The sequence below is a fragment of the Oenanthe melanoleuca genome, chromosome 5 (assembly GCF_029582105.1).
Source record: "Oenanthe melanoleuca isolate GR-GAL-2019-014 chromosome 5, OMel1.0, whole genome shotgun sequence".
Classification (NCBI taxonomy): Eukaryota; Metazoa; Chordata; class Aves; order Passeriformes; family Muscicapidae; genus Oenanthe; species Oenanthe melanoleuca.
In genome coordinates this window covers 26,264,428-26,291,002 of record NC_079339.1, presented here as the reverse complement: position 1 = coordinate 26,291,002, position 26,575 = coordinate 26,264,428, and the positions used below count along the sequence as shown (strand labels likewise).

The 26,575-nt window shown below is 36.3% G+C and overlaps 2 protein-coding genes across 3 annotated transcripts in view; one reads left to right on the top strand and one right to left on the bottom strand.

Annotated features, from left to right (window-relative positions):
• Positions 1-8,187, top strand: part of UBR1 (ubiquitin protein ligase E3 component n-recognin 1) — a 59,169-nt gene extending 50,982 nt beyond the window's left edge. For both annotated transcript variants that reach the window (XM_056492539.1, XM_056492540.1), the window contains 6 exons: positions 927-1,035; positions 3,135-3,191; positions 3,677-3,754; positions 4,408-4,578; positions 4,772-4,873; positions 5,321-8,187. In XM_056492539.1, coding sequence (XP_056348514.1) covers positions 927-1,035; positions 3,135-3,191; positions 3,677-3,754; positions 4,408-4,578; positions 4,772-4,873; positions 5,321-5,462 — 659 coding nt within the window. In that variant the 3' untranslated portion in view covers positions 5,463-8,187. The remainder of the gene's footprint in view (positions 1-926; positions 1,036-3,134; positions 3,192-3,676; positions 3,755-4,407; positions 4,579-4,771; positions 4,874-5,320) is intronic.
• A 4,297-nt stretch (positions 8,188-12,484) lies between these two features.
• On the bottom strand, positions 12,485-19,094 carry LOC130253923 (photoreceptor outer segment membrane glycoprotein 2-like). The gene is given in 4 exon segments (XM_056492959.1): positions 12,485-12,859; positions 14,181-14,427; positions 18,205-18,626; positions 18,628-19,094. Coding segments are annotated over 4 exon segments (1,095 nt in total). The 5' UTR covers positions 18,787-19,094; the 3' UTR covers positions 12,485-12,592.
• Between the last annotated feature and the right edge of the window lie 7,481 nt (positions 19,095-26,575).

The following is a 26,575-nucleotide window of genomic DNA, read 5'->3' as shown; positions in this document are numbered from 1 at the left end:
GAATTTAGGTTACATCACCTGAGAAATTGTCTGAAATATATTTTAAAAACGCAGTGTTTTTGTGTAGTGCTAATGTTGGTAAATGCTAAAGATGCAGGGATTGAGCAAAACAAAGCCAAATAGATACAAAGCACATTAAAGAACTTAAGCCTCTTACTTGAAGGATCCTAATGTATTACTGATACTAACCCCAAAAGTAAATACTTAATCATGTCAAAATGCAGTGAAACACAGAATCATATTTGGAAAGAAGAACAATAATTTTTTATGAATAACTGAGACAAAATATGACATAGTGTATAACAACAAAAATACCAAATTCATTTATATAAACTGTGAAAGCAGTTTGAATTTTATTAGGATATACAAGTCAAAATCTCTGCATGTTGAAATATGCTGTTATCCTTAGCAGGAGTCTGGATCTTTGGTTCTGTAGGGAGGAGTCTTTCTGCTGAGCCAACAACATAATTTTCTGTAGCAGAGACAATAAATGACCACCCAGCAAACGATAAAATTAGCCCAATTTTATGTAATGTTAGCATTGATTTGATTACAGCAAAATTTTGTATCATTGAGGACTATCATAAGGACAGTGGAAAACTAAAATGCGAGTGCAGAAATCTACTACACTTGTGTTACATGTTATGCAGTAATTTCAGCAAGGAATTCTGTAACTGCAGTAAGTTATGCATTAAAAATACTTAATAATACATATCAAACTTGTTTAAACAGATCCTCAGCTAATCCAAATCATTATAGCTCTGATTAAGTTGGCAGAATAATATCCAGTTGTACTATGTAGGATCTATGCTGAAGCTGTAGGATACAGACTATTTAATGAAAAAGGGATCAGGAGGTTTCTAATTTGAGTGAATTATTCAGCAGTGCTGAAACACTTAAACAGTTGTTCATGTTTTCTTTTCCAGTTTCTGAAGAAGGGCAATTCAAGGCACTTTGTAGTTACCTCTCTCTACCTACAAATTTGTTCCTGCTCTTCCATGAATATCGGGACACAGTAAATCCACTGCTTCAAAGGTATTAACTGGGACTGGACAGGCCATGTTTTTCTGTTGTGGTGGCCCTGTGGGTATTCTAGATTAAAATTGATAATAAATGACTGAGCTCAAGTTCATGCTGAAGTTCTAAACATTTTGCACAGGTACATTGAATCTCTTAAAGCGCTTCAAAAACAAAAAAAAACCACTCTATTTTATGATAATTTCAAAATTAAGTAATAATGGTTTAAAGGACTAAGTCGTGCTTGCAGACCCATATGAAACCATACAGACAGGGGTTATTTTAAACCTTTGCATGTTTGATATACCACTCAGTGTTCATTTGCCTATTTCCAGTCTGTCTGCAGCAAATGTGATGATTACACAAGTTATAAAATGAAAATGTAGAAAATCACATAGCCGGCAGGGTGAGGCTTTGTGTTATTTCTTCTCAGCATATGCAAAATAGACTAGTGGATGTTGAAATTGGCTTAATGGTTAAAATGTAAAGTTTGAGCATTACATACATTGCCATCTGCAGTCATGGAATCAGAGAATGTTAGAAGGTTGGAAGGGATCTTAAAGATCATCTGGGTGCAACCTTCCTCCCATGGCCAGGGACACCTTCTGCTAAACCAGGCTGCTCCAAGCCTTATTCACCCTAGCTTTGAACACTTCCAGGGTTGGGGTATCCACAACTTCTCTGGGCAGCCTGTTCCAGTATCTTACCATCCTCAAAGGAAAGAATTTCTTCCTAATTTCTAACCTAAATTTCTCCTCTTTCAGTTTTTGAAAGTGACAGTAAATAAAACATTCTTTCTTTAGCAGTAAAGAAACAGTTGGTTAAATTCTGCTTTCAAAACCTCAAATTAACAGCCACACCATCTCTCATCTGCAATTAAGAATCATCCAGCAATATTGTGCTGGAGAATTTCTCTGTGTATTTCACATGACCATTTGAGCACCTGGTGGCAGTAATGATTATTCCTGGTTCTTGGCAGAATTCTCTGACTACATTAGCTTTTACTGCATTGTTGTTTGGTTGGGTTTTTTAACCTCTGATTGTTTTAACCTTTGTTGTTTAGATTTCTTCTATTTAGGGACGTTTTGAGCTGTTGATTTCCAGCAGTCCATATAGCTGAACTAAACAATTTCCTACATACAGTTCTATTATGATCAATTCCATTTGTAGTATATATTATTGATAATAAAGTAATAGATTAATTTTTACAAGTAAACTATTAAATAAATTTGTCTTACTAGTTCTTATGTATTTGCCTAAAGATGTACAAGTGCTTCTGAGACAACAGAGAAGATAGTGCTTGTGAACATTGGGAAAAATCACTAGAAGCAGGATTAACAAATAGTTACAATGCTACAGAAAAAGACTTTCAAGTAGGAGGCTGCAAATTTAACATAATAGTAACAGTTGCCAAATCATCATGCAGGTTCCCATATGTTTTTTCACAGAATCTTATTTCAGAAGACTAAATTTGATGATTGTTGAGAAATGTGTTAAATGAAGCGTACTAGATTGACCATCTGCTGCAGTTCTTTCTCCCTTCTCGTTTTTTTTTTTTGTAGAAATTACTTAAAAGACATCTTAGACATACCAGTTCGTCTGTTCAGTACCTGACCAATACTTGCCATTGTTTTAACAGACACATTTGGCCATTCTAAGCAAGCACACATCATGCAATAAACAACTAAAATAACCATTAAGTGATGATTATTTAATAAAAACAAATGTTTTTCTATTCAAATGTACAATATTTATTTATGCTGTACCTTTTAGTGCATGTGTTTCAAAACGTGCTGTGTATTGTAGCCCACTTTGAGAAACTGAGTATATCTGGACTGGTTGCATTTTTTAACTCTGTGTAAATCTTGTGGTTCATGTACATGATAATTTTAAGTGTTTTTTTCACATAGGTTTTTCCTCCTATATGCAAACTTAAAACAGTCTCCTGAACAAAACTATAAAAAAACACCCCTGCTTTTCCTTGCAAAGTTTTAGGTAGAACTATCAATGCTTTTATCAGTGTTTTGTGTTTGCTTATCACTTACTAGTTTCATTTAATGAACCTGAATGTATATTTGTATCAAATGCTGTCATCTACAAATGTCTGTTTGAAATAGGTGGTGTGCTGATCCAGTGGTGTTAAGTTGTTTGAAAGGGAAAAGCATTGCAATAAGGTAAGTTTATTGTTGTTGGTTTTGTCTGTTTTGACTTAAAACGCTTAAAAGAATGAAGTGCTTGTGGGCAAGTTAGAGACTTTGTGTTTTATCCCTTCTGCTCTATTATTAGAATTACATTTTTTAAAATATCTTGTTTATTGTTCCTCATACAGTGACTCCTTATTGAGATTGTACAGTATTGTTAGACAAGTAATCTGTCCTGCTCTAGGAAAGAACAAAAGCTAACTGAAATATGAAATGTCTTCATACATTTAGGTTATATGTGAAATTTAAGTTCAACACCTTTGCTGGAATATGGAAATATTGAAGCTCTCATGTGGAGCATCTCACTTGGGATTCCAATTCTTGGGACTGAAGAATTGCTCTAGAATTGTGAACTCTTGCAGAAATTACCAAAAGCTTAGCAGGAGTTTGTGGTTATTTATTCCATTGTTTACTTTGATCTTTATTATTCTCATAATAGTTCTGTTCCACTTACCCAGGTATCCTAGGAAAAGAAATCATTTAATAGAGCTTCCTGAAGACTACAGTTGCCTTCTGAACCAAGCCTCTCAGTTTAGGTAAGATGTGGCATATTTAGTTGTCTTCTTAGTTGTTTTGTCACTTTTAGTGAATTTTATATTCTTGCAGTTACTGTAACTGGTGTTGAAAGAATACAGAAATTATTTTGAAGTGAAGGCGTTATGTTTGTACTGGCCAATACTAGCACCTGTTCATTTAAAGTGTGAAATGCAACAGCTTGCTAAATGAAGTCACTTGTGATTGATAAGGCAGCATATAAAATTTTTATAGCTTAGTCTGCTGGTCATTTTTCTCCTGTTCAATGTGCATTTGGTTTGGCCATGAGCCTGAAAATTATTTTTGCACTGGACACACCAAGCCCAGATGATGGCACTGGTTTATGCCAAGAAGAGTGAATCATAGGATAATTGAGGTCAGAAGGGACTTCTGTTGATCATCTAGTTCAGCCTCCTACTCAAAGCAGGTATCTTGCAGATAAATCATTTCAAGCAGTGTGAAAATACGACATAAGGAGGCAGATAGGTGAAATGATTGTGACATATTATGTCTTAGATTTTTGTTTGATTGTGATTTGGGTTTTTAATTGGTTGGATATGTCTTTTTGGGGTTATCTTAAGGAACATTAACCTTTGTTAACATTTATTTTAAAGTTTTAATTTCTACTGTGACACACTGGTTACACTTCTTTTAGATGCCCACGGTCTTCTGATGATGAGCAAAAGCACCCAGTATTGTGTTTATTCTGTGGGGCAATGTTGTGTTCCCAGAATACTTGCTGTCAGGAACTGGTGAATGGGGAGGAGCTGGGAGCCTGTACTTCTCATGCTCTTCAATGTGGAGCTGGAGTCTGCATGTTTCTTAAGTAAGTAGCCAGAATTCAATGTGTTAAAGAATAAAGGGGAATATTAGAAGGACAGAATTCACAACATTGTCAAAGCATTTGATTCTTTTTGTTTGAGATAATGAAACATTACTTTGACATAAATTATAGCCCACCAAAAAGGGAAGAGCCTGCTCGGAGTTGTATTTTAAATGTAGCTATTCTTTTCTTTAAGAATCAGGGAATGCAAAGTTGTCCTTATTGAAGGTAAAACCAGGGGCTGCCTATATCCTGCACCCTACTTGGATGAATATGGAGAAACAGATCCGGGTCTAAAGTAAGTAAATGCTTGACTTCCCACCTTTCCATTTTTATATCTCTTTCTTTCTTATGATCATTGGACAGCATGTTCTTCTGGCTAGTGTGTACAGCACTGTATGTAGTGTGACTTAGCCTGGGAAATTGATAACAGTTTGCAGTCAGGAGTGGATAGTTTATAATGAGAAAATACACCTTTTTGGTACTGTTAAACTTTTTTATTTTTCTCAAGAATGCTTTTTATGCATTTCATCAGAAACATGTGAGAACTGCCATTGCTGAAATATCATCAGAAAAATGGCAGTTATTGCTTGTCACAAATCAAGATATTTTTACATTTCCAGTTGACATGTTGGAATTTAATTAGTATTTAATTAGTCTAGTGTTAATGTTAACCTATTCATTGGGCAGTTTATCAGTTGCTATTCTGATATGCTGACTGGTTGTTCTCTTTTCCTCTCTGAAGAAGAGGCAATCCCCTGCACTTGTGTCGGGAGCGGTACCGGAAGCTCCATCTGCTGTGGCAGCAGCACTGTATCATAGAGGAGATTGCCAGGAGCCAAGAAACAAATCAGATCATCTTCGGATTCAACTGGCAATTGCTCTAAGTCTTCTGATTTTAGTGAAAACTCTTACCTATGGCAGTGTTTTGGAAAAGGAAAGGAGGGTGGCAGTAAAAAATCTACTCAAGTGGTTTCTGTAGTTCAGACAATTAATTGATGGATTCTCTAGGGTGGATGTATCACTGATGCATTGAAACAGAAGCTCATATCATATATTTTCCTCTTTTTTTCCTTACAAAGAAAAGGAAAACCACATTCTGTAATTATTACTGAACCAGAAATATTTGGATTTTTTTCAGAAGTTTGCATTGTTTCATGTGTTTTCATAAGGACAATTCCCAAATGCTGTGTTTGAGAGCACATACCACATTTGTGTCTTCCATGCCTTGAGAACGTATCTAAATGGTGTTGCCAAGGAAAAGCCTCCTTTACTTTCTTCCTGGGTTCTTTACCCAAGCTTAGTGAAGCTTTAAATAAATTGAGATAATATTGGAGTGGAAGTGGTAGCAGGTCTTTAGTCTCCTACAGCAACACGTACAATAAAGAGTAAGTTTTACAGAAAAAGCTTGCATTCAGATATACCTTGGGATTTAATGAAGAGTTTTCAGTGCTGAATTCTTTAAATGAGAAGTGTGGAATAGAAGGTGCATGGGGGGATTACCATCTTGCTTATTGCATCAAAAAATTAAGTCTGTGCTTTTTGCGTTGCCAGAACTGCACTTAATCCAATTAATTTATCCGCCATTAACGTATATTGTAAGAGTTCCAGGGCTTCACCATTTGCCTAGATTGTGGTTAGTTTTTCTTCCTTTACAGTTTGTCTTTTGAGACCTTCCCCAAGAATCAAAAGTGAAAATACTGAAGGTAGGTAGTTGTAGTGTACCTCTGTAAGCTGTACAAGAGCCAGAGACCTCAGTAAAGTAAACAGCCTTCACTGGACTAAAATCAAGGCCCAAAAGCAGCAAGTTTTAGAACCAGAAATAAGTTTGCCCATATCTGAGGGTATTTCCACTCATCATCTTCTGCCACTGTTGTTTGGAGCATGTTTTGGAGTCTGCATAAATGAAATGGTGTGTTCTGGGAGGCATGTTCAGTGGTTCAGTGCCAGGTAGAGCAGAAGAGGGAAGGAAAGGTGGCTAAGTCTGTCTCTTTGCCCTTCAGTAGTTAATAGCACATTGTGATTGAACTCTCTCTCAATGACATGTGATTGTGCTTCAGTTCTAAATGTTTGTTGTTCTGTTTTCTGAATTTCAGCCATAATAAACATGAGAGAATTTGTAAGGTGATGGGTAAAATCTTTTTCCCAGGAGATGCCATTTCCATGTGAAAGTTTGAAGTTGTCACTACCCTCAATTTCCCTGCCCCTTTGCTATTTGAATTTTTTTGTGACACTTTAATAAGGCTTTCAAGGGGAGGTTTTCAAAGTAATGTCTGAGTGTCATTTTGTATTGTTTTTTTGTTTTGTTTTCTTATCTCACAATTACATGAGAGATAGTAGAATCACAATGATTTTGATTTAAATACCATTCTTCTAGGGTTTTTAAAAATGTTTTTGAGTATGTACGTATGAGTGCACTGTGCAGCGCTGTAACTAATCTAAAAATGGAATACCAATGATCTCAAATATCGTTGTGACTTCAAATACTTTTTAAAAACTTTTGCTGTAATCCTTCCCCAGTGATATAAAAAGTTGGCTTTGGTATATTTTCCAGGTATTCTGTTTCTTGAAATTAAGGCCATTCTCCTTATTTTGATTCTGTTAGATTTTAAACCCAAATATTAAACTCTTTGAAGACAAACATTAATTCTGTTAGGCTTCTCTAAAAAAATGTTGAAACGCATACTGAGTTTAGAACAGTTGCCATGAAAACTTTCATGCACTGGTGATTTTTAGGTCATCAAAACACAGCTTGCAACAAAAATGTTGAATTAAGACTGGCTGGCAAATGCCTCATTGATACCAAACTTGTATTCTCTAATTGTTTCCCTCTGATATTTACATATTCAGTTATCAAAAATTACATATTTCAGTTATCCTGCACTACACTGATACAAAATCTCCATTATCCAAAATGCAGTGAGATCACTTTATTATTTTGTTTTCTGTCTGAACTGTAGTAACAAGGACAGGAGCTGATAAGAGCAAGTGAGCTCTTTTAAAGCTCTGGAAATTTCTTTGTAGCTGAAGAAGTGGGAGAGGAAAGTTGCATCTTTCTTTATGTTTGCACATACTAATTTAGCAAATGGGCTCCCATATCATTCACTGACTAGCGTGGTCATCTTTCATTTCATAAATTACTATGCAGTTTTGTTCACTGTGAGTATAATCTGTATTTAGTGACTGCAAGATGCTTATGCCACTTATTTCTGTTCCATCCAAGCTGACAGAAGTTATTTGATAATGCACATACTGGTATCTTAAATTGCAAAAATGTAAATTTGAAACTTGTATAATGTTCTTGTGCTTTTGAAATAAAATATCTTGTATATGTATATTTAAAAAAAAAAAAGGAAATAAAATAACTTCTCGTAGATTATTCAGTTTTTATTTGAAGGCACTTTGGCACCTCACAGATCATTTTATGAGAGTATTATAGTGGCATCTGTAAGTATGGGAAAGGAGAAGAGCTGGTAAATGGTTGGTAAACTCTCAGTTATCTGTGTAGGCTGTATCATGGTCATACTGTAAGGAATGATTGCATGCTTTTTCTTCTGTAAAGATACACTCCACTTGAAACATCCTTGTATTTTACAGATGCAAATTTTTGCAGTGTCTACCTAAATTTCCAAAAGAAATCTTAAGTACAGAATTTAAATCTACATGCCCTGAAACTAATCTAGTAGAGTGGTTCTGGTTTTGTATCTTCTCAAACAACTGGCTGGACTGTTTGGCAGATACTTAACCTCTAGAAAGGGAAACTTTGTGGTGTTGGTCTGATGTGCTTTGTGATGCACACTTTCAAAAAAGTGGTTTATTATAGACCTAAGCAAACAGTCAAGACATCTCTTACATAGATATGGCCAGTACTTCTTGCTCTTTTTTATGTCACAGGCTGCTGGTTGTCATCATGTCCTCACTGTTTTGTTGAAGCTTTGGGCACTATTTGGGTGTTAATGATGTTGCTCTTTATGCTTATTCTTAGTAAATTGCTTTTAAGAACTAATTCCTAAGAAGGTGAAAGGTGGAGGTAGATTTGTCTACTAGCAAAAATGTTCTGAAGAAAATTAGAAGAAGAATCCTATTAAATAAGGGAAAAAAGAAAAAGAAGCCATAGCACTGTTTCTTGTGTAATAAAAATCTCAATGTACAAAGTTACGTAGAGGGGTATTTTTGCTTTTATGTGCTTTGCATTATGGTTGAAATCCACTTTATTTTCAAGACAACAACCTTGAATAATCTCCAATGTAAACTAGTCAGGTTCATAATACAACATCTAAGTTGTTACTTAGATTCTTCTAACCTATTACTTGACAAGGTGTTCAAAGATATTTATCAAAAATAGAAGTTGTTTCATTTCTGTGGTGCAATCTTTCTTTTTATCAGTATTTTGCAGATAGACTAAATTGGAAGGTTGATACAGGAAAAAATGCCTAATAATGAAAATTCACTTCTTGCATGTGTCTTAAATCTAATTATTTCTAATCCTAGCTACTTTTCTCTGAAGTTGCATTCAGTACAGTTGAAATCATATATGAAAGTCAAGTTATGTAAAGGAAATTTGCATTGAAGGAGGGCAAGCTGAAATTCCAAGAGGTGATATATATACATGATTTTGTGAAATGGTGAGTAAGAGACCAGATAAAGAGTTAAACACGAGACACTAAAATGGGACCTGACTTTTCTTATTGCTCTCTGACTGCTGTTCATTAGATCAGTGTCAAAAAAAGGAGTATGGTTTGTGCTGTGTAAATAGTGTCAAACAAGTTACAGTCCATCAGACTTAATTTTAGGAGGTTTCCAGGCTTTATGCTTAAGTGAATGAGCTGCAGCAATATGTTGTGAAGCACTAAGTGGGGGCTGTGGATTTCATGATCATTTGAAATCCTTGCTCTATTTGTGAAGATGTGTGGTTAGTCTTTCAGCAGACTGCATAACCTTACATCTCCTCCTTAATTGTGCCTGAAATGCAGAATTGGCCTCTTTGGGTGCAAGTATTGAGGTGCTCATCGCAAGGTACCAGAGTTCCTGACTAAGCTATGTTTATTTTAACAAAATCCTAAATGTGCTGCATGCTTCTATGTCTTACTGGGTTTTTTTCTCTGGGATGAACATAAAGTGTTTTCAGTGGCAATCAGAAAGCTTTAAAGGAAGAGGATTGTACATGCAATTTCTAAAGAAATTCTCATAGTGCCTTCACCAGAAACTCAACATTACAATGTTTATTTTACTTTATTTTTTTTTTTAATTAAGAACTTGATAAAGAAGATAATTCTATGCATAGGTGAGTTCCTTACTCTGGAATTTGCCATATTGTTGTAAATTCTGGCTGGATTAGGCATTAATAACAAATAGGATAAGAAGTGTCCCCCAAATGGTATTTATTTCTGTATCTGAGCAGATGCCCTGGCTTAAAGGCTTGGCTCACTAATGCCATCTGTGTCTTTATAAATTACAGAGAATTAAAGATGGGAGTCTGTGCTGCCACCTAAGTTTGTTTCCTTGATCCAGTGCCTCTGGTATTAAATACTGCAGAAAACCCAAACTATCATGACAGGTGCTGCAAAGAAAGCTGGATATGTAGGGTGTAGCGCTGCCATGTTCTGAGGAAATCAATAAATACAAAGCAAAGAAGAAAGTATTTATTAACAAAAGGAAATTTTATCCTGATACTGTGAAATGAGTGATTTTCTTTTTGCAATGCATCCATATCGGTGGAGACTCTGCCTAGAAAGGATAGAAATTAAGAGTCTAATGACTAAGTAGTTACTAGTAATAGGTCGGAAAAGGACTGTTCCCTGTGAGATGTATGCTGAAACAAAGTTAATTTCAAAACAAATCACATTCCAATGCTGCAGTTTAGGGCAGTTAGCTGAGAGGCAAAGGTTAATGTGCTAATTATTCTTTTATGGTAAAATGTGTTTTCATCATATGTGAGTAAGTGAGCTTCTTTCACTTCTGTGGGGGCCAGAGAAAATTGTGTATCTGAATACAGCTGGATACTTACACCTCTGCTCTTTGTGGTAAAGTGTTACACCTCCTGGGTGACATTTCTTTGTCTTGACAGAGATGCTGAGGCTGGATGATCAGTTCATTCTTCCTTCCAAATCTGTTTTTTCAAGGCAGATTCTAGACAAATCCATTAACTAGAAAGCTATCAAAAGAGTAAGTTCACACTTCTTATAATTCTGCAAAATTTAGTTATTGGCATCTAGGACTGTTTTACCAAAAGTAGAATAAAATGGTGTTGTGGAAGTGACTGCTATTGACTGACACCGGTGCCACTTGGCATACTCATCTGAAAGAAAACGTACTTCATTTAAAGAAAAAAATGTATGCAAAATCTGATCAGTTTGCAATACATGACTGTCTTTCTTCTTGATCTCTCAAGGAATTGCAACTTTCTGTATTCTCCTCCACCTGTGTCAGCTAATTATAGAGCTGCTGGTAAGTACTTCTGGTCCTCTGAAATGGCTGCAGGAATTAGACACCAGTTAAGTTTTAATCCCCCACTGGGCAAAATGGTTGCAATGAAGACAAGAAATAGCCAAATAGGTGAGTGCAGTGCAAAGGGAAGAATTAACGATTCTTCTTACAAATCTAGTTATTTAAAAGGGTTTTAACATACTTAGGGGTAGGCCTAACATGTAGGCAGTCAAGTTGAAATTACGGTCATGCACATAGCCTGCTTGAATTACACCATGGATTATTACATTGCAAAATTTATTCATGATATATCCTTGCAGTATAATTTTTTCTTTTTCTAGTGTTATGGAATACAACAATATGTAAAGAAATTTTTACTGTTACTCTGCACAGTTTCAAAAGCTGGAATGGTTCTATTTCAAATATTTCAGTGATAAAGCTTCTTGATTATCTGCAAAGAATGCACTCACAGCAGTAACAAGCAAAATACTTTATTTGGTCTTTCCACCTGTTTTGTATTGGTACTTTTTTCCTGCTGACTATTAATGATCAGTTACAGTCATAGGGCATCCTGTAACTACAGGTGTTTTGGGCATTGAAGGCTTTCACTCCATGCATCGACAAAGCTCCTGAGCATTGTACCGGGGCATGATGCGAGATCTGTCAGTCTGTCTGCCTTCTCTGATTTCAGATAATCACTTACCTTCCCACCCCTGGATCAGAGTGGTAAGTACTTTTGAAACGAGGAGCTTTGAAGCATCTAGCATCATCAGTGTTTGTTTCATAGGAAGTATCTACTTTTTTTTAAACTTGTTCTATCACATGCTATTTGGAAGTTTAAATATCCCTGCACAAGCTCGCAGTTAGTTTTCTTGAGCAAAGAACTCCTTTCAGCTGTACCCTTTGACTTTCAGGGAAGTGAGGCAATTGGCTTTCTCTAAACTATTGGAGGGGGAAAATTAAAAGATACTTCAGACATTTTGAGAAAAATAAGTATAATACTTTTGTGATAACTTTTATTGCCTTCACCTGAATTTCACATATCTGGTGTATTCTGGCAGGCTTTATTATACATATATTTTTGTTAAAATTTTCTGTTTACTAACTTGCACCAACAGAATCTTCATTTTAGTTTGTCTTTTTTTGTAAAGAATCTTTAAATCCATTGTAATAATTTCTTCTGGGATTTCCCTTCTCCTGGGATTTTTATAGATGTAATGACAAACTTCTTTGGTACCTGTTCAATTGATCTGTATGTTAGTATGTGTAGACCCATCTGTCTGAAATATTTGCTTGTGCACAGTGATTATTCTGGTACATTCAGACCATGATACTAGTTCGTAAGTACAGAACAGAAAGTGGGGGAAATTCCAGAAGTTTCATGTAGTGTTGATAATTAGGGATTTCACAAGTAAAAACACATCCATCCAAAGAAGTATCAGTATTTTTGGAGGTGTCACCAGTCTATGGTTTGTTCAATTGTTTTACTAGTTTTTCTACCACTTTTTTCTCCCACCAGATAAAATCTGGTGACTGTAGGACTGTAATAGAGCAAAGCTACTCTTGTGATGTCATTTCTTGGAATATTTGCCTACCTAGCTGCAGGGATGGATTTTGTTGTAATATTAGTTTTGTCACAGTCTGTGTTTTGAACATTAATGTTGGGGTCATTCATGCCTGACACAGTGGAGATCTGGTTGACTTTGCCAAGGTTCTTAATGATGCTGATGTTGTATTTGGCAGTTTCCACAAAACTATTTTCTAGTAACCAGCCATCTGATTCACCCTCCAGATCTCCTAGTAGAAGGACATTCTTCATGGATGTTTGTAGGTACCGGACACCAATCAGTACAGAGAGCTGTAAGAAACAGATAATGTTTAAACAGTTGAACTTGCAGCCTCAGTCAGTTTTTTGACTTGTGTATTTACAGGCCTTGTAACTGAGTAAAGCAGATAGACTCTTTATCCTAGCAATATATCTAACCACTTTTCCAATTAATTACATTTTTAAGAAAGGTAGCAGGGAGAGATGATTCTCTTCATTCTTCAGGTAACAATCCCCCTTGCATGTTATTAGTACATAAATACCTAGAATTACTAGTGAACCTTTTAGCTTTAGAGACTGCAACTAATTTATGTAGAATGGCTGATCAATTAATGGAACCATCAGTCAGTGGGAAAGAAAAAATTGTAGTATGTTAATTTCAGTGGATTTTTTTTCCAGCTGACATTGATTTAATCAATATTACTTCCAAGGACATTTAATCATTCCTGTGTAAGCCATATGTGTCCTCTACATGCCAAGGCATGAAAACAGGAAAAACCTCACTTTCATAGTTCTGTTGGAATCCAGATCAGCTTGTCAATATTTAAAGGAGCACCAAGAGCTGGCTCACAGCTTTTCACATGCTTCAGAGGCCTGTTATTTCTGGCACCATGACCCCGCCTAGCATTGCCTGAGGACTGAAGTAGTTTAATTACAATACTAATATTTATGCAATAGAGCAATACTCAGAAAACAAAAACATACTAAAAAGGGAAGAAAACTGTATTGGAGCCTGTGCCATTGGGAGGTCCTTTACTTGCAGATGACAACATCCAGAGAACTCTTCTTTACAGACGTCAGCAGGAGCACTGCAGCTTTGCAGGCATGTAGCTTGCCTGTGATGAGCTTATTTAGATTGCATAACCAGCAGCACAATCTACTTTTAGAAGGATGATATGCCACGATTGCAAGTACTATCTATGTGGTGAAACTATGTAATATAAAAAGGAGGCTTTGAGACATTAATAAATTCTCAATTTTAATTATAAACAAAATTAATGTATTGAGCCAAAGACCTACTCATGTTTTATATAGTTGTTAAAACTGACTTAAAAGAACTCAGACCTTCTCACCAACTTTCCTTGCAGTTGTGTCACTGCTTGTATCATGCTGTATCTGATCCCATAAATCCATCAGAGAAGGGAATATGCTATATTCTGTTGAAAAAGCTCTATAAATATACATAGTTATACATGGTTTCTGAAGGAAATCCTTTTACTAAAGGAAGACATTCCTGAAGAGCTTGTGGACTTCATACTGGATGCTGAGGCACTTCTCGTGTTACACAGTCATCATTTCCCATCCTAGAGAGATGGAAGATTGATGTGATGGAGACCACTTTTGTGACACTTACCTCGAACAACCAAATAAGCAATGCTGCAACACCAATGGATCTCATGATGTCAGTGTAGTAATCCAGCAGGGCTTCTCTGCACCCCTTCATCCAGATATTGAGCTCCTCTGTCAGGAAATCGTAGTTGTAGTGAGCACTGTTGTTTGTCAGCTGGTACTGGATGCAGGGCCGTGGGGAGCTGGGGTTGCAGCAGCTGAAGGGGACTCCATCCACCAAGAACTTCCCATCAACGTTGCTCTTCAGACGGCTGCAACAGGACAAAATTTGGGCATTACAAACCTGGTGTCAGCAGCAGGCAGTGCCTGTCATTTTAGAAAACTAAGTAACACGACTCTGCTGCAATGTGGCCCTCTCCAACATAACAAAAGGAAAATGAGGATATACTTTCTACTGGAGAAGTTGTTTACTGCAGGAAAACTGAATATTGGATTTGATGTATTTAAGTGTGATACAGCACAATACCTCATGTGGTTCTTTGTTCTATGCCACAGAACGTGAATTCAGTGGTTAGGGAGATGTTGCCTTTTTAGGTTTCTTTGTGCTGAATACTAAAGACAATTTTTGAACTTATTTATCTTGGTGGAATTCTAATAGAAGTTATAGCCCTGGAAATCCTGTGTTTCACTACTTCTGGATTGATTTTTCAACACAATCATTCCATGAGAGAGATCTTAATACAAAAACAACTTTGTATTCACAGAAGCCACTGGAAATCATCTGCTGGCCTTTTGGCACTGTGCCTTTTGCAAGGGGTGGTCCAGTACATGTTTTGAGACTAAGTCCCAAGCAAGTTTCTGCTTATTGTTACTTCACTTTGTGTAACTTTAAGAAATGTACCTATTGCTAGAAATTATCTCTTTCCCTCTTCTATAAGATCAGGAGGAAAACAAATGGTGAAAGAGGAATAAGAAAAAAATCATAGGATAGGAAGAGAACAGAGTTTCAAATTAAGCAAGATTTTCTGGAAGTTAAATGAATCTTTGGCATCTATTTTCTTCAGCTAAAGAGATTTTCCAGAAACTGGACAGTATCTAAGATGCTGAGAGAGACAATTTGGGGAAGCAGCCTCTAAACATGTATCTGTTTTCAGGCTCAATGGGAAAGGCTGATTTCCTGAGAAATCAGGGCCTGGTTTATCAAGTCCAGACCCTTTACATTTTGTAATGGGGCCAGAATACATGAAAGACAGCTTTCACTTAGATATCCAGCTATCACTGGATTTGCCAATAGTAAATTTTCTAATACTTTCCAAAACTTATTAATTTATTAATATTTGCAAATAAAATTTTTCTGTTCCACTACAGCTGGTCTAAGTGAGAGGGAAGAAAATCATTACAAGAGGCTCATCAGGTAAACAGAAGGAGCAGAAACATATGGTCCAGTCTTGATCTGGAATTTGGGACTAAATGTAACCTTCAAATGAAACATAAACTTCTAGGAAGCTCAGTATTTGTGGCAGTGCTGTGATGGCAGAATTGCTTTTATTTTATTGCTGTGAGCCTACTAAATACAAACTTTTTTTTTTTGTTTCTCCTTTTCTTCCTCGTTTTTTATTTGGGTTGTAGTGTGGTTTTTTTAACTTAAAATTCTCTCAAAAACATTTTCCTCAAAGATCTTTCCAGGTAAACGAGGAAGTTCATAATTTCCCACTTAGGAGTGGGATAGGCATGAATTTTTCTCCATTTTCAAGTCTAGCTTTTCATTTGTGGCCATCATATCCCTGATGATTGCAACAGAATGGAATCAATACAAAAGAGTCCAAATAATGCACTGAAAGTAGACTGAAGTGTGTGAGCCGTGTCGTGGGCAAAGACAAAACCAGGCACTGGAAGGGAAAGGAACCAGAGAGGCACAAACCAGAGGGCTCCAATGTGGGAGGAGAAAAGAAAGCTCACAGAGGAGAGGAAGACTGGCACATTGTGAAAGGGAAGATGTTACCTGGGCTAGCAAAATGTCAGCTTTTTTTCAGGGTATTATATATTTTTAATGATCCCAATATAGTACAGCATTTAAGACGCTTGAAATGCAACCTCTTAAACTGGGTCTTAAACTTTTCTTTTGATCCCAAGCATAAATTTAAATACTTTCTTTTGTTCTGGATGTGTTGTAAAGAGGAATCCTCTTTCTACTGCCAACAGTAGCAGTTTCCAAATGTGGGTAATATCCTTCTGCCACTGTGCCACTCTGCTAGTGGCAAATTTTTAAATTATTTCATTTTTATCTTGGTACTGTTAGAAGGGAAGACCCTAGTGAAAGAGTTGGTGGAGCAAGACAATTACTGCTATTTGCTGTTGCAATTCAAAATTGTTACAGTATTGTAAAGCAAAAACTTGATTTTGAGCAAAGATGGTTTTTACCTGACCAAAGCAATGGCAGGATTGTACTTCTGTAACCTGCCTCATGTTGCTACCATTACCACTGACTGTTTCCATGCCTTGTCAAATTGTGGTGATGGCAATAGAGCTGTAGAAGAGGGGAGGGAAGAGGGCTTTGCAAGAAGGTGAAAAGTTCGGTTTTGCAAAGGTTACATGTGATTCACCATATGTCAAATCTCACCTGCTTTGCCTCTTGATCTACAAACTACTAACTGACACAGAGTACAAGTTGAAACCAAGACAGATTTGATTCTTTCTCCATCCTTTCAGAACATTACCAGCTGGGCTTTTGCTTCCAATTATTTTATACCAAATATTTTACTACCAGACTTCTGAAAGTAATGGTATAATTTTGTGATACAGCACCAACTTGGATTCTGCCAATCAAGATGAAATTAAGCAATCTGTCTGCCGCAAAAGAATTTCACAAACTACTTTCCTCATGCACATTTCAATGCCACCTTCTGCCTAAATGGGGCAAAAGTGTATTGTGTACAAAAGTGTAACTGCAGTGTATTCTCAAAACAATGGCAAAGCACAGGTGAGCCTGCAGAAGAAAACACAGCTTAATTAAGACCCTGGGTAAAACATGACTGTTTCTGCCTCTCTCACAGAAATGAAAGGCAATATATTTTACTTTTGACTTCACAGTAAGCTACTATTAAATTCCTAGAGACCATCATTGTTGTCACATCACTTTTCAGCATAGATCCAAGACTTAAAACAGTTCTGGGTCAGTGTGTTTGGTGTGACACTTTCTAATTTCTCTCTTGAGTATGCTTGTACTGCTTTATTTCCACAGACAAATATCTTCTGTATGCTGATGCCCTCTTGTTTGTATTCTCCTAGGTCCTGCCCTCTGGTATATTTGCTCTCTATATACGTTTTGCTATGATGGTAGTTTCAAATTGTGAATTCTGCAAAATTAAGACCTTTGGCCTCTCTTCCTCTGGCTTTGTTGTCACTGATTTTTGAGTTCAACAAAATGCAGCATTTGACAAATGCTAGCCAAGCTCTTTGCACTTGTCTTTCCTGGGAGTACAACTCTTGTCAGTGAAGACCTTTTTCAGCTTTAGAAGAACTATTACAGACTGGACTATCCACTTTTGAAAGTTTTTAATTTTTACCTTGTCTGTAAGTATAACCACACTTCTTTTTGAGCATGTAATTTCACAGTTGCTACATCATGTGAAGCACCACCACCAAAATGAAAGGGGGGATTTCTGCTTTTTTATGCAATGTACATGGTGTTTGGCAGTTTCTCATATGTGAACATACAGATTACTCGGGATTACAAAATCTAATACCTTGAAGAGGAAGGGTCTTTCAGTGCTTAGAATTGACTGTACAGTGTACTGATAGAACAATATTTTTTTCTTTCTCTTATCAGCTTACTATAAATGAAATTAAAATTTTGAGGTAGCTAATTCACCACACTGAAAAAGGAGATACATCTTTGCTTTGCTTAGCAACCCTAAAGGCTTAGCAAAAGGCAACTATTGATTGTGCATATATTTAGCATACTTTGTGAGTAACTTGGTCATTCTACATATTTTAAATTAATATACAAATGTCCAGCAAAGAGGGCTTTCCAGCCTCAAAAGAGTTTTTCTCCTATAATTTTTTTGCTATGACTGATAAATACTTACTCGAGAACCTCCTTGGAAGCCATATTCAGATAACGAGGAGATACCCACTGAATTTCAAACCAGTCTCTAAAGCCATTGTTTCCACAGCAACGGAATCCAATTTGTAACAAATCCACTGTTTTCTTTAAGAAACATCGCCCAGGTATGTCTGTGTCCTTATAGAACTTAATGGCATCCCTCAGTCCCAGATAGAGAGACTCTTCCAGCTCATTCCTCATGGTATAGCACATGACAGCACCCACCAGGATGCTGAATGTAAAACAGAAGGTACATACGATGTATGGCAGCATTACTAGCTTCCATCGAGAGAACTTGTTTGCATCTGAGCAGTCATAGCAGATTTTGCCACCCAGGAAGTTGATGATACATGCTATGACCCCTACAGAGATCAGCATGTTAGGGACAGAGTTAATGTCCCCTTTTTGCCATCACTTCACTGCGCTTCTTGATCTCTATTTTCAGAAAGAGGCCAAGACTGAAGAGAATGATCCCACTCACTACAGAAACCCAGTTGAGGATCCATAAGATCTGAGCCAATTTGTCCCTTTTGGTTTTGGTGAATTTAATTTTGAGGACAGCCATAGTCAGACGCGCGTTAGGAAAAGAAGCGTAGGTCAAGGGAAGCTCGTAAGCTGATTAGGAGCATGGATCCAAGTCATGCAGTAGAAATCTGAAGAAGAGGGAGAGAGATTACTGTCTGTTTGACCAGGTATTTATAGAGCCTACAAAAGAACTTCCTGTACAGCCTCATGCACTCTGAGTCCTGCCAAGGGAGTGCCCCAGTGAAAATTTATTGCTTAAATTTCATAACAATGTGAATCACTTAAAACCCTCTAAAGACCAACAAGAACAATTAAAAGTAAGTGAATAGTACCAAGAGAGACTCCATATTCCTATGAATTTTTGTCAAGACCAATTTTCTCTGCAGACCTGATACCTAAAAGTGAACTGGTCTGCTGTCTTTCTCTTCTACTTCTTGTCTGTATTTTTTTTAAACAATTATATATATTTATTATTCTTAGATTCCTGTGTTATGGTCTTGGGTTTGTGTTAAAAATTGAATAAACAAGGCAAACAATCAAATATACAACCTTCTTTTTTATTTTCTCTCTAGAAAACTTGCATGTCTTGTTCCTAATTTGGCATCGTCTCATTAGAATGATTTTATACTGTAAAACTCTGCGTTATAATATATATATATTACTATATATACTATATATATGTATATATATACACACTATATATACTATATATATATACTATATATATATATACACACTATGTATAGTAATGAATTCCAGTAATACAATGGCATTATACACACTATATATATATATATATATATATATATTAATGAATTCCGCTAATACAATGGCATTTATAAACAGTAAAGTGTAATCCTGTAAATCTGGGGAGATAGAGATGTACAAGCAGCATAATATTTTCTAAGTTAGTGGATACTATTACTGAATAAAACTTGTATCAGCTAAAACAGCATGAAAAACACCTGCAGACAGACAAGCTGGACAGAAGTAGGGCTACACTGACCTGGTAAAGGATCCCCAGCTGCAGTGAAGCTTAGCATTGGGTAAGGAGATTGTTGCAGCATGGAGTTTAAAAAGGTAATGGAATGCCAGCATCTTCATGTGTTTACATCGGAAGGAATCAGTTCTATTTGTACAGGTGAGGAATAGGTTTTGTGATTCGTATTAGGGTAAGGTTAAATATCTTCATACATTAAGATTTTAAGGCCTGTGAGACCTAATTAATTCAAGTTGCATTTATTTTCTCCTGCATTTACAGAGAAAACTAATTCCCCTGAAAACTATTCAGCTCTGTGGGTTTTTTGTACAATATACAAAATAGTGTGCAAAACGCACAGTATTTTTTCTTACCAGTCTATTTCCAAAGGTGTTTAGGCCAGCAGCTAAATTTTAAAACGGGTCCTAATTTTAATTGTTAATTGTAATTAATTAAATTAATTAATTAAATTAACTAATTTAATTGTAATGGCTTAAGGCTGATTATCAGTTATGGCTGAATATTGATTGTGATCATATTGTCATAATCATGTAAATAACAAACACCTTACAGAGATGTCCAAAGAATAGTCATTTAAAAAATCGCAACACTTGCTTCACACTATTCTTCTCCAGTATTGTTCAGACCTCATTTGAAGGGATCATGATCTGCTGGTGCAGAGTTAAGCCTCCCTAGGACTTCAGCTGACAGTGTGAATAAGCCTGCTAAGCCTGGAGACAGTATCTTTGATTGCTTCACCAGTTAAAGCAGTTCGTGACTTGACCTTAAATACTCGTAAATGATGGCTGCTGATAGAATTATTTTCCCTGATACTCAGGCCTCAGAGCTCATAACAGAGACAATCTGTTGTAAAATTTACTGATTGCTGATACACAGTTCACAATGGCCAGCACATATGAATGCATCAATTCACTGTTTGTTCCTGTGAAACACATATACGTTTTTGAACACTGCCTCAAAATTGTTCAGCACATTTAATTATGGTGTCACTGAAAACACCCTACTTGCTAAACATATTTCATTTTAACATTTGGACAATAGTTCTACTCTACTCAAAATTCATCGGCTCCAGAGGCATTGTTGATTTTGGAAGATGTAGGTTTGAGGCTTTGTCATACTCTAGCCATAAAGAAATTTGAAGTTGAGTTCCATAAGCAGGGATATGTTCAATCTTACGTAGCTATTCTGATATAGCTCCATCCCAAATTTTCAGATGCCTGAAGTTAAAAAAAGTAAGAAATTTCTGTGCAAGAAAAATTCTCCTAGCAATTCCTTGTCTCCAGAAATTCTCATGAGGTATTCTTAGCTTCCTTTGTGAATTTTTAGTATTGGTGTAGGATCAGATTTCCCTGAATATTGACATTTATCTATCAGTGCTACCATACCAGCAGCATAAGATCTGTGATTTCATGGAATCCTAGTGCCAGAGGAAAGGGATGGAATAACTGGTTGCTGTAGTTCAAAAATCACTTGTTGACTGACCTGGTTGTCACTGATATGCTTGGGATTGATCTTTGGGAGACACTGTGCTTCTCATGAAACCTTGAGTGCTGGGACAGAAGAGCAAGTTATCTCTTCTGTTCCTTGTTCCTAGCCTTATACATAGATACTTATGTTAAGATTTTCATCTATGCTAACACTTTACTGAATTTATTTCAGATAGTAAGACTCTCTTCACATCATAAAGAATTTTGTAAATGCATCATAACATTATTCTTTTCCTGTTTATTAAAGTATTGAATACATTCATTAGCATAAGATCTATTGCAACACACACCCAACTGCACAGTATAATTTTTGAACATCATGAGGAAAGTCTTTCCAGCTGAAAGAGCAGAACTGCAGTTAGTATTGCTCTGCAATATGTGTCTGTTTGTCTCCAAGTCATATTTGGCAGCAGGTTACTGTAAAGCCACAAATTCTCCCAGCATTTCAGTGGAACTAATGCCTCTGTCATAGTTCTTAGAAACCTTTGCACATGAGTCACTCCAGATCTATGAATCATATACACACAGACATATTTTCCCCAGCTATGGGAGAGCAAACTGGATTTTATTCTATAAAGGGAAAAATACTGCTTTCAACAAAATAAGACAAATAAATGTGGAAATCTCTCCCATACTATCAATACTGTTGATTTCCTTGTCTAATTCAAATTTATCTGTTTAAACATGGCTTCCATCACCATACAATTTGCTTCCAAGATGTCATCTAGCTGTTCCTTTGCTGTCAAATTCCCCTAGCTGTATTGACAAGACATAGCACAGCTATTTATTTTTAATATTTACTTATCAGATACAAATTGTTCAGAGAAATTTTGCAATTTTGTTATAAACAAACTACATTTTCTCTTACTTGATTTTACTAAAATCTGCTATTTTAGCTAAACATACATTGCTATTTGTGATATTATAGAAGAAACTACTAACCTGGTTCAGAGGACTGAACAGGATCTTGAAACTGGTAACTTGTTGAGTACCAGGGAGAAAATACCTGAATTGGACATTCTCAGGATGACTGAAACACTGATTTCCTGATGTCTCTGAAGTTGCTCTGTCTTCACACTGGCTCACCAATGGAGATGGAGAAAACCACTTCAGCTGTCCTGCCTGTGCTAATCTCTTGTTCATCTCTAATCGTAGCTAAGAGATTTATTTCAAGGTTCTAATGCCACCAGATTAAATCCTGCAAAACAGGCCAATTGACTGAGTGTGAACTGAGATATCACCAGCAAAATGGTTTCTAGGACTTCTACCTTTTTACCCTGCTGGAGATTTGGGCTAATAAGCAACAGAACTGTTTTTCAGTATCTGCTAATGTCTTCAATAGCTTTTAATATGTTCTTAACAATAAATATGCCTCCAAAGGAGAGAAGAATGAGAATAATGAAACTTTGTAATTCTGTGGGAAGGGAGAATCTCTCTTAGGCAACTATAATTTATATCCACTATTATGTTCCTTACCCATCGTTCCATATTTTGTTGCTTTGGATGCAATTTTCTGTTCTCTGTGTATTGAATGTGATTGTCCAAGAAAATAATTCATGTAACCAAGAGCAGTTGCATCATCCTGTATGATTCATAGTAGGTTCTGGTTTGGGAAGCTTTCGAGGTTCAAGAACAATCTACTAGTAGAAGCCTCTGTCCTAGTCTCTTATCTAGCTCTATTCCAAGCCAGAAGCAAAAGCTAAAGTGTCACGTCCTCTGGCATTTCTGAGCCCAGCATGTAGCAATTTGTGGGACAGATGTATTGGTTTGTGTACAGATCAACTCTACAGAAACATATTCAACTGGTATAATGTATTCCTTGGGTACAGCATAAGCACACAAACAGATTTTGAGCTATTGTTCAGCTGGGATGGGATACATAAGAAATCCTGGACAGATGTCTGAAGTATTTTTTTATGCTTAAAAAAAGCTCACTTCGGAAAACTCTCCCCATCGACATAACTCTAAATGTGCTATCCCTGAGTATTAGAAAATGTTCCTGCCCCAGTAGCAAAAAACTGCAGCACCTTCCCTGTGGCTTTGCAACACAAATCTCATACTTGAGTGCATGGAAGCAAGCAAGCAGGAGATGGCAGTGCTGCTGTATGAAGGCTTTTTCTACAATACAGAGCAAGAAATTTGGGTTTTTTTTGTTTTTTTGTTTTTTTTTTTTTAATTTGTTAGAGAAATTAGAAGTCATTCACACAGCTAATGGAAGCTCCAGAATTCCCTATTGTAAGAAATTACTTAAATCCAATTGTAATGCAGAGGCCAGTGCTACCTGTATTTTTTGTTCCATCTCATATTCAGAAATGACTTCAGCTGCAAACGTAGTATCAAAAGTTGAATTATTCAGAAATTAGTTCTGTGTTATGGCAGCTTATAATTAACCATGATGCACTTTCTTGCAGACCTTTGGGAAGCCTGGACATCACAACCACGGAGTAGCATTTTGTAACTTGCAGAAGTGGTTGTACATAGGGGATTGCATCTATCACCCAGTGGTACAGAAAGAGATCAAACACTCTTCTGCTAACCGTGGAGATAGCTGTGATATGGTCTAGGATCTGAAACAGGTAAATTTAACAAATGTTTGCCCAGTTACTTACCTATTTAGTACCATTCATATATAAGTCCACAGGCAATAACAGATGTGTATCTGTGTAATTAAATTATTAGTTGGGAAGACGCAACATTTAATTTTACATCCAGTCTCCAAAACCTAATATTTTATTTTTATATTTGCATGGCTTTTCGTTTCATCCTGTATTCAATGTAAACGACAACTAATGATACCAGATTTCGGAGTACTAGATGAGAAGTGGAGGCACTTGGTGAGACTGATGGAAGCAAGAACTATACAACCTTTCCTTCTGAGCTGGGGTAAGGCCATATTCAGGAAGAGATTCTCACTGAAATGTGATAATGAGGAGAGGACATGAACAACCATCTGCTTTTTTTGGCTTTTGTAAAGTTGTGAACCACATGGTAGAGAATTAAGTTGTTAAGTAAATAGAAGTAACTGAGTCTTTGGAAAGCCTTCATTTCTCAATTACATATTTGAGCTTTTAGGAAGTATAGTGGTATTTAGATTATTATGGTTGTTGTAGTAGATAAAGGTACCTACGTTAAGTCACAACACCTGAAATTCTTATGAAATTGCAGAGTTGGCAGAGGGAATGCCAAAATTTAAAGGCAAGAAGTAATGGTAATATGTTAATAATTTAAAAGGACTAAGTTTGTACATTAAAATGACACAAGGCTTATAGCAAACAAAGTCAGTTATACGCTCTACTACAGTTGTACCAGAAAAGCCACTGCACTATGTTCCATGAAAAATGTGAATACTATAAATGTAGCTTATCTGATTGCCTGAAGAACACCACAGATGAAACAAATCAGAAAAAGAAGTACTATGTTTTTCAGGTGTAAAGGTTATTATAACAATATGGATGCTAAAATCAGTCTCAGGCAGAAAAGAGATTTATAGCAGGCCTGCGTGAACTGCACTGTTTGTGTACGGCTTGCCATTAGGGGTCCTGTGCAGGAAAATCCGTATCAGTACCTGTCAGGCTGGCTCTGATTTCAATCCATAGGAGCTGTACTGTCCACAGTCTCTGAGTCATCCACTCATGACTCACGGTGAGTCATTACAAAAGGAAAACTAAGGCACAGAAATAGTGTATTCACTGTAAAATCAGACCAGCAGTCTATAGTACAGCTGGAAATGAACATATATTTTAAATTGCCTGGTAACCCTAAAATTTCTGTCTTGGCTGTAACTTCTTTCTGAAGACTAGAATCCATTTTTACAACCTTAATCATAATTAGACCATGCTGAAATCTCACTTTTCACTTTTGCACCTTTTGTACCTAAGCATCTTATCTTCACAAGCCAGGTATCAGGAAACTTTTTGCAGAATGGAATTATACACATATTATGAGGCCTCGCAGCAGAATTCTCTTTACATAATGAGGTTAAATTTTCCTTTTTAAATTCCATATCTCATAGCATCAATACCTTGGTGCACTATACTATCAACTTCTTCGCCTAGCAAAGCAGTCAGACATAGACTGTCACTTTTCTCCCCAAAAGACCTCCTAAATTAATCAGTACCTATTCTCAGCTTACTATAAACCTGATGTTGATGCTATTTTTCACACTCCAGACATAATTTGAACTGAGCAATATTACTCAGGGCATATTGTAGGGAATTTGAGATTATTTTGGAAATAAAAGACAGTTATCAAGGGGAAAAAAAAAAGGAGAGAGGCTCGTGGGAGTTTCTGAAACTGTCAAATAGACAGAAGCCAGAACCCAGACATAGTGCTCTTAGAGCTTTTCCAAATCCCTCTGTCCCCTGAGTGGTGACTTCATGGTTATTGACACTGTCAAGAAATCATAATTTGTGGTAAAAGATTGAAGGAACTCAGGTGCCTTAGTGTAGAGAAGACTGATAGTAAGAGATGAAAATAGTGTTCAAATAATTTTATAGGTAGTTGCACAGAGGAAAGGAATAAATTCCTTTGGTGATAAGATATGAGGAGAATAATGGATGAAATAATTTTTAGTGAGAATACTGAAACAGCCCACAAGAAACTCCTTGATTTCCCTAAACAAAGTACTTTTAGAACGGGTTGATGAACACTGGCCAGGAGTGTGGTAGGGACAGTTAGAAAAAGGGCTGAACTAAATGTCTCAAGGTCTGTGATTTGTCATTTGCTATTAACTAGATATCTGTTTAAACATCTACAAAACTTGGTAAGAGCTTTCTTATCTTTGGCCAATTCTTCCTTTGCTCCTTGAGTTTTGCCAAAATGTGAGCTTATAAAATGTTTTTATCTTTCTATTCTTCAGTGAAAACATGGTTTCCACCTCCACTTATATATTAATTTTAGCTAAAGTTTTTAATGATTTTTCAATTCTAGGAGTTGGTATGTGTTAACTTATTGTCTAACCAAACCTGTGAATTTTCCATCTCTTGAGTTTGGTCACCCTGCTATTTCTTTCTTTCTTTCTTTCTTTCTTTCTTTCTTTCTTTCTTTCTTTCTTTCTTTCTCTTCTTTCTCTTCTTTCTCTTCTTTCTCTTCTTTCTCTTCTTTCTCCTGATATCTGACTCTCCAAAAATTTTTCTGGAGCTTTGTTTTCTGTAGTTGACTAAGCAGAAAAATTATTCAGAACCTCTGACTCATTCAGAAATAAATAAACAAATATCTCGAAGACCCCAAAGTCCAGGAAAGGAAGTTCCAATTGAAGTGTTTGAAACCAATTAATCTGGACTTTGCAGGATGAGTAATCTACTGCCATATATGTTGATTTGAAGAAAAAACCAGCAGAGTTC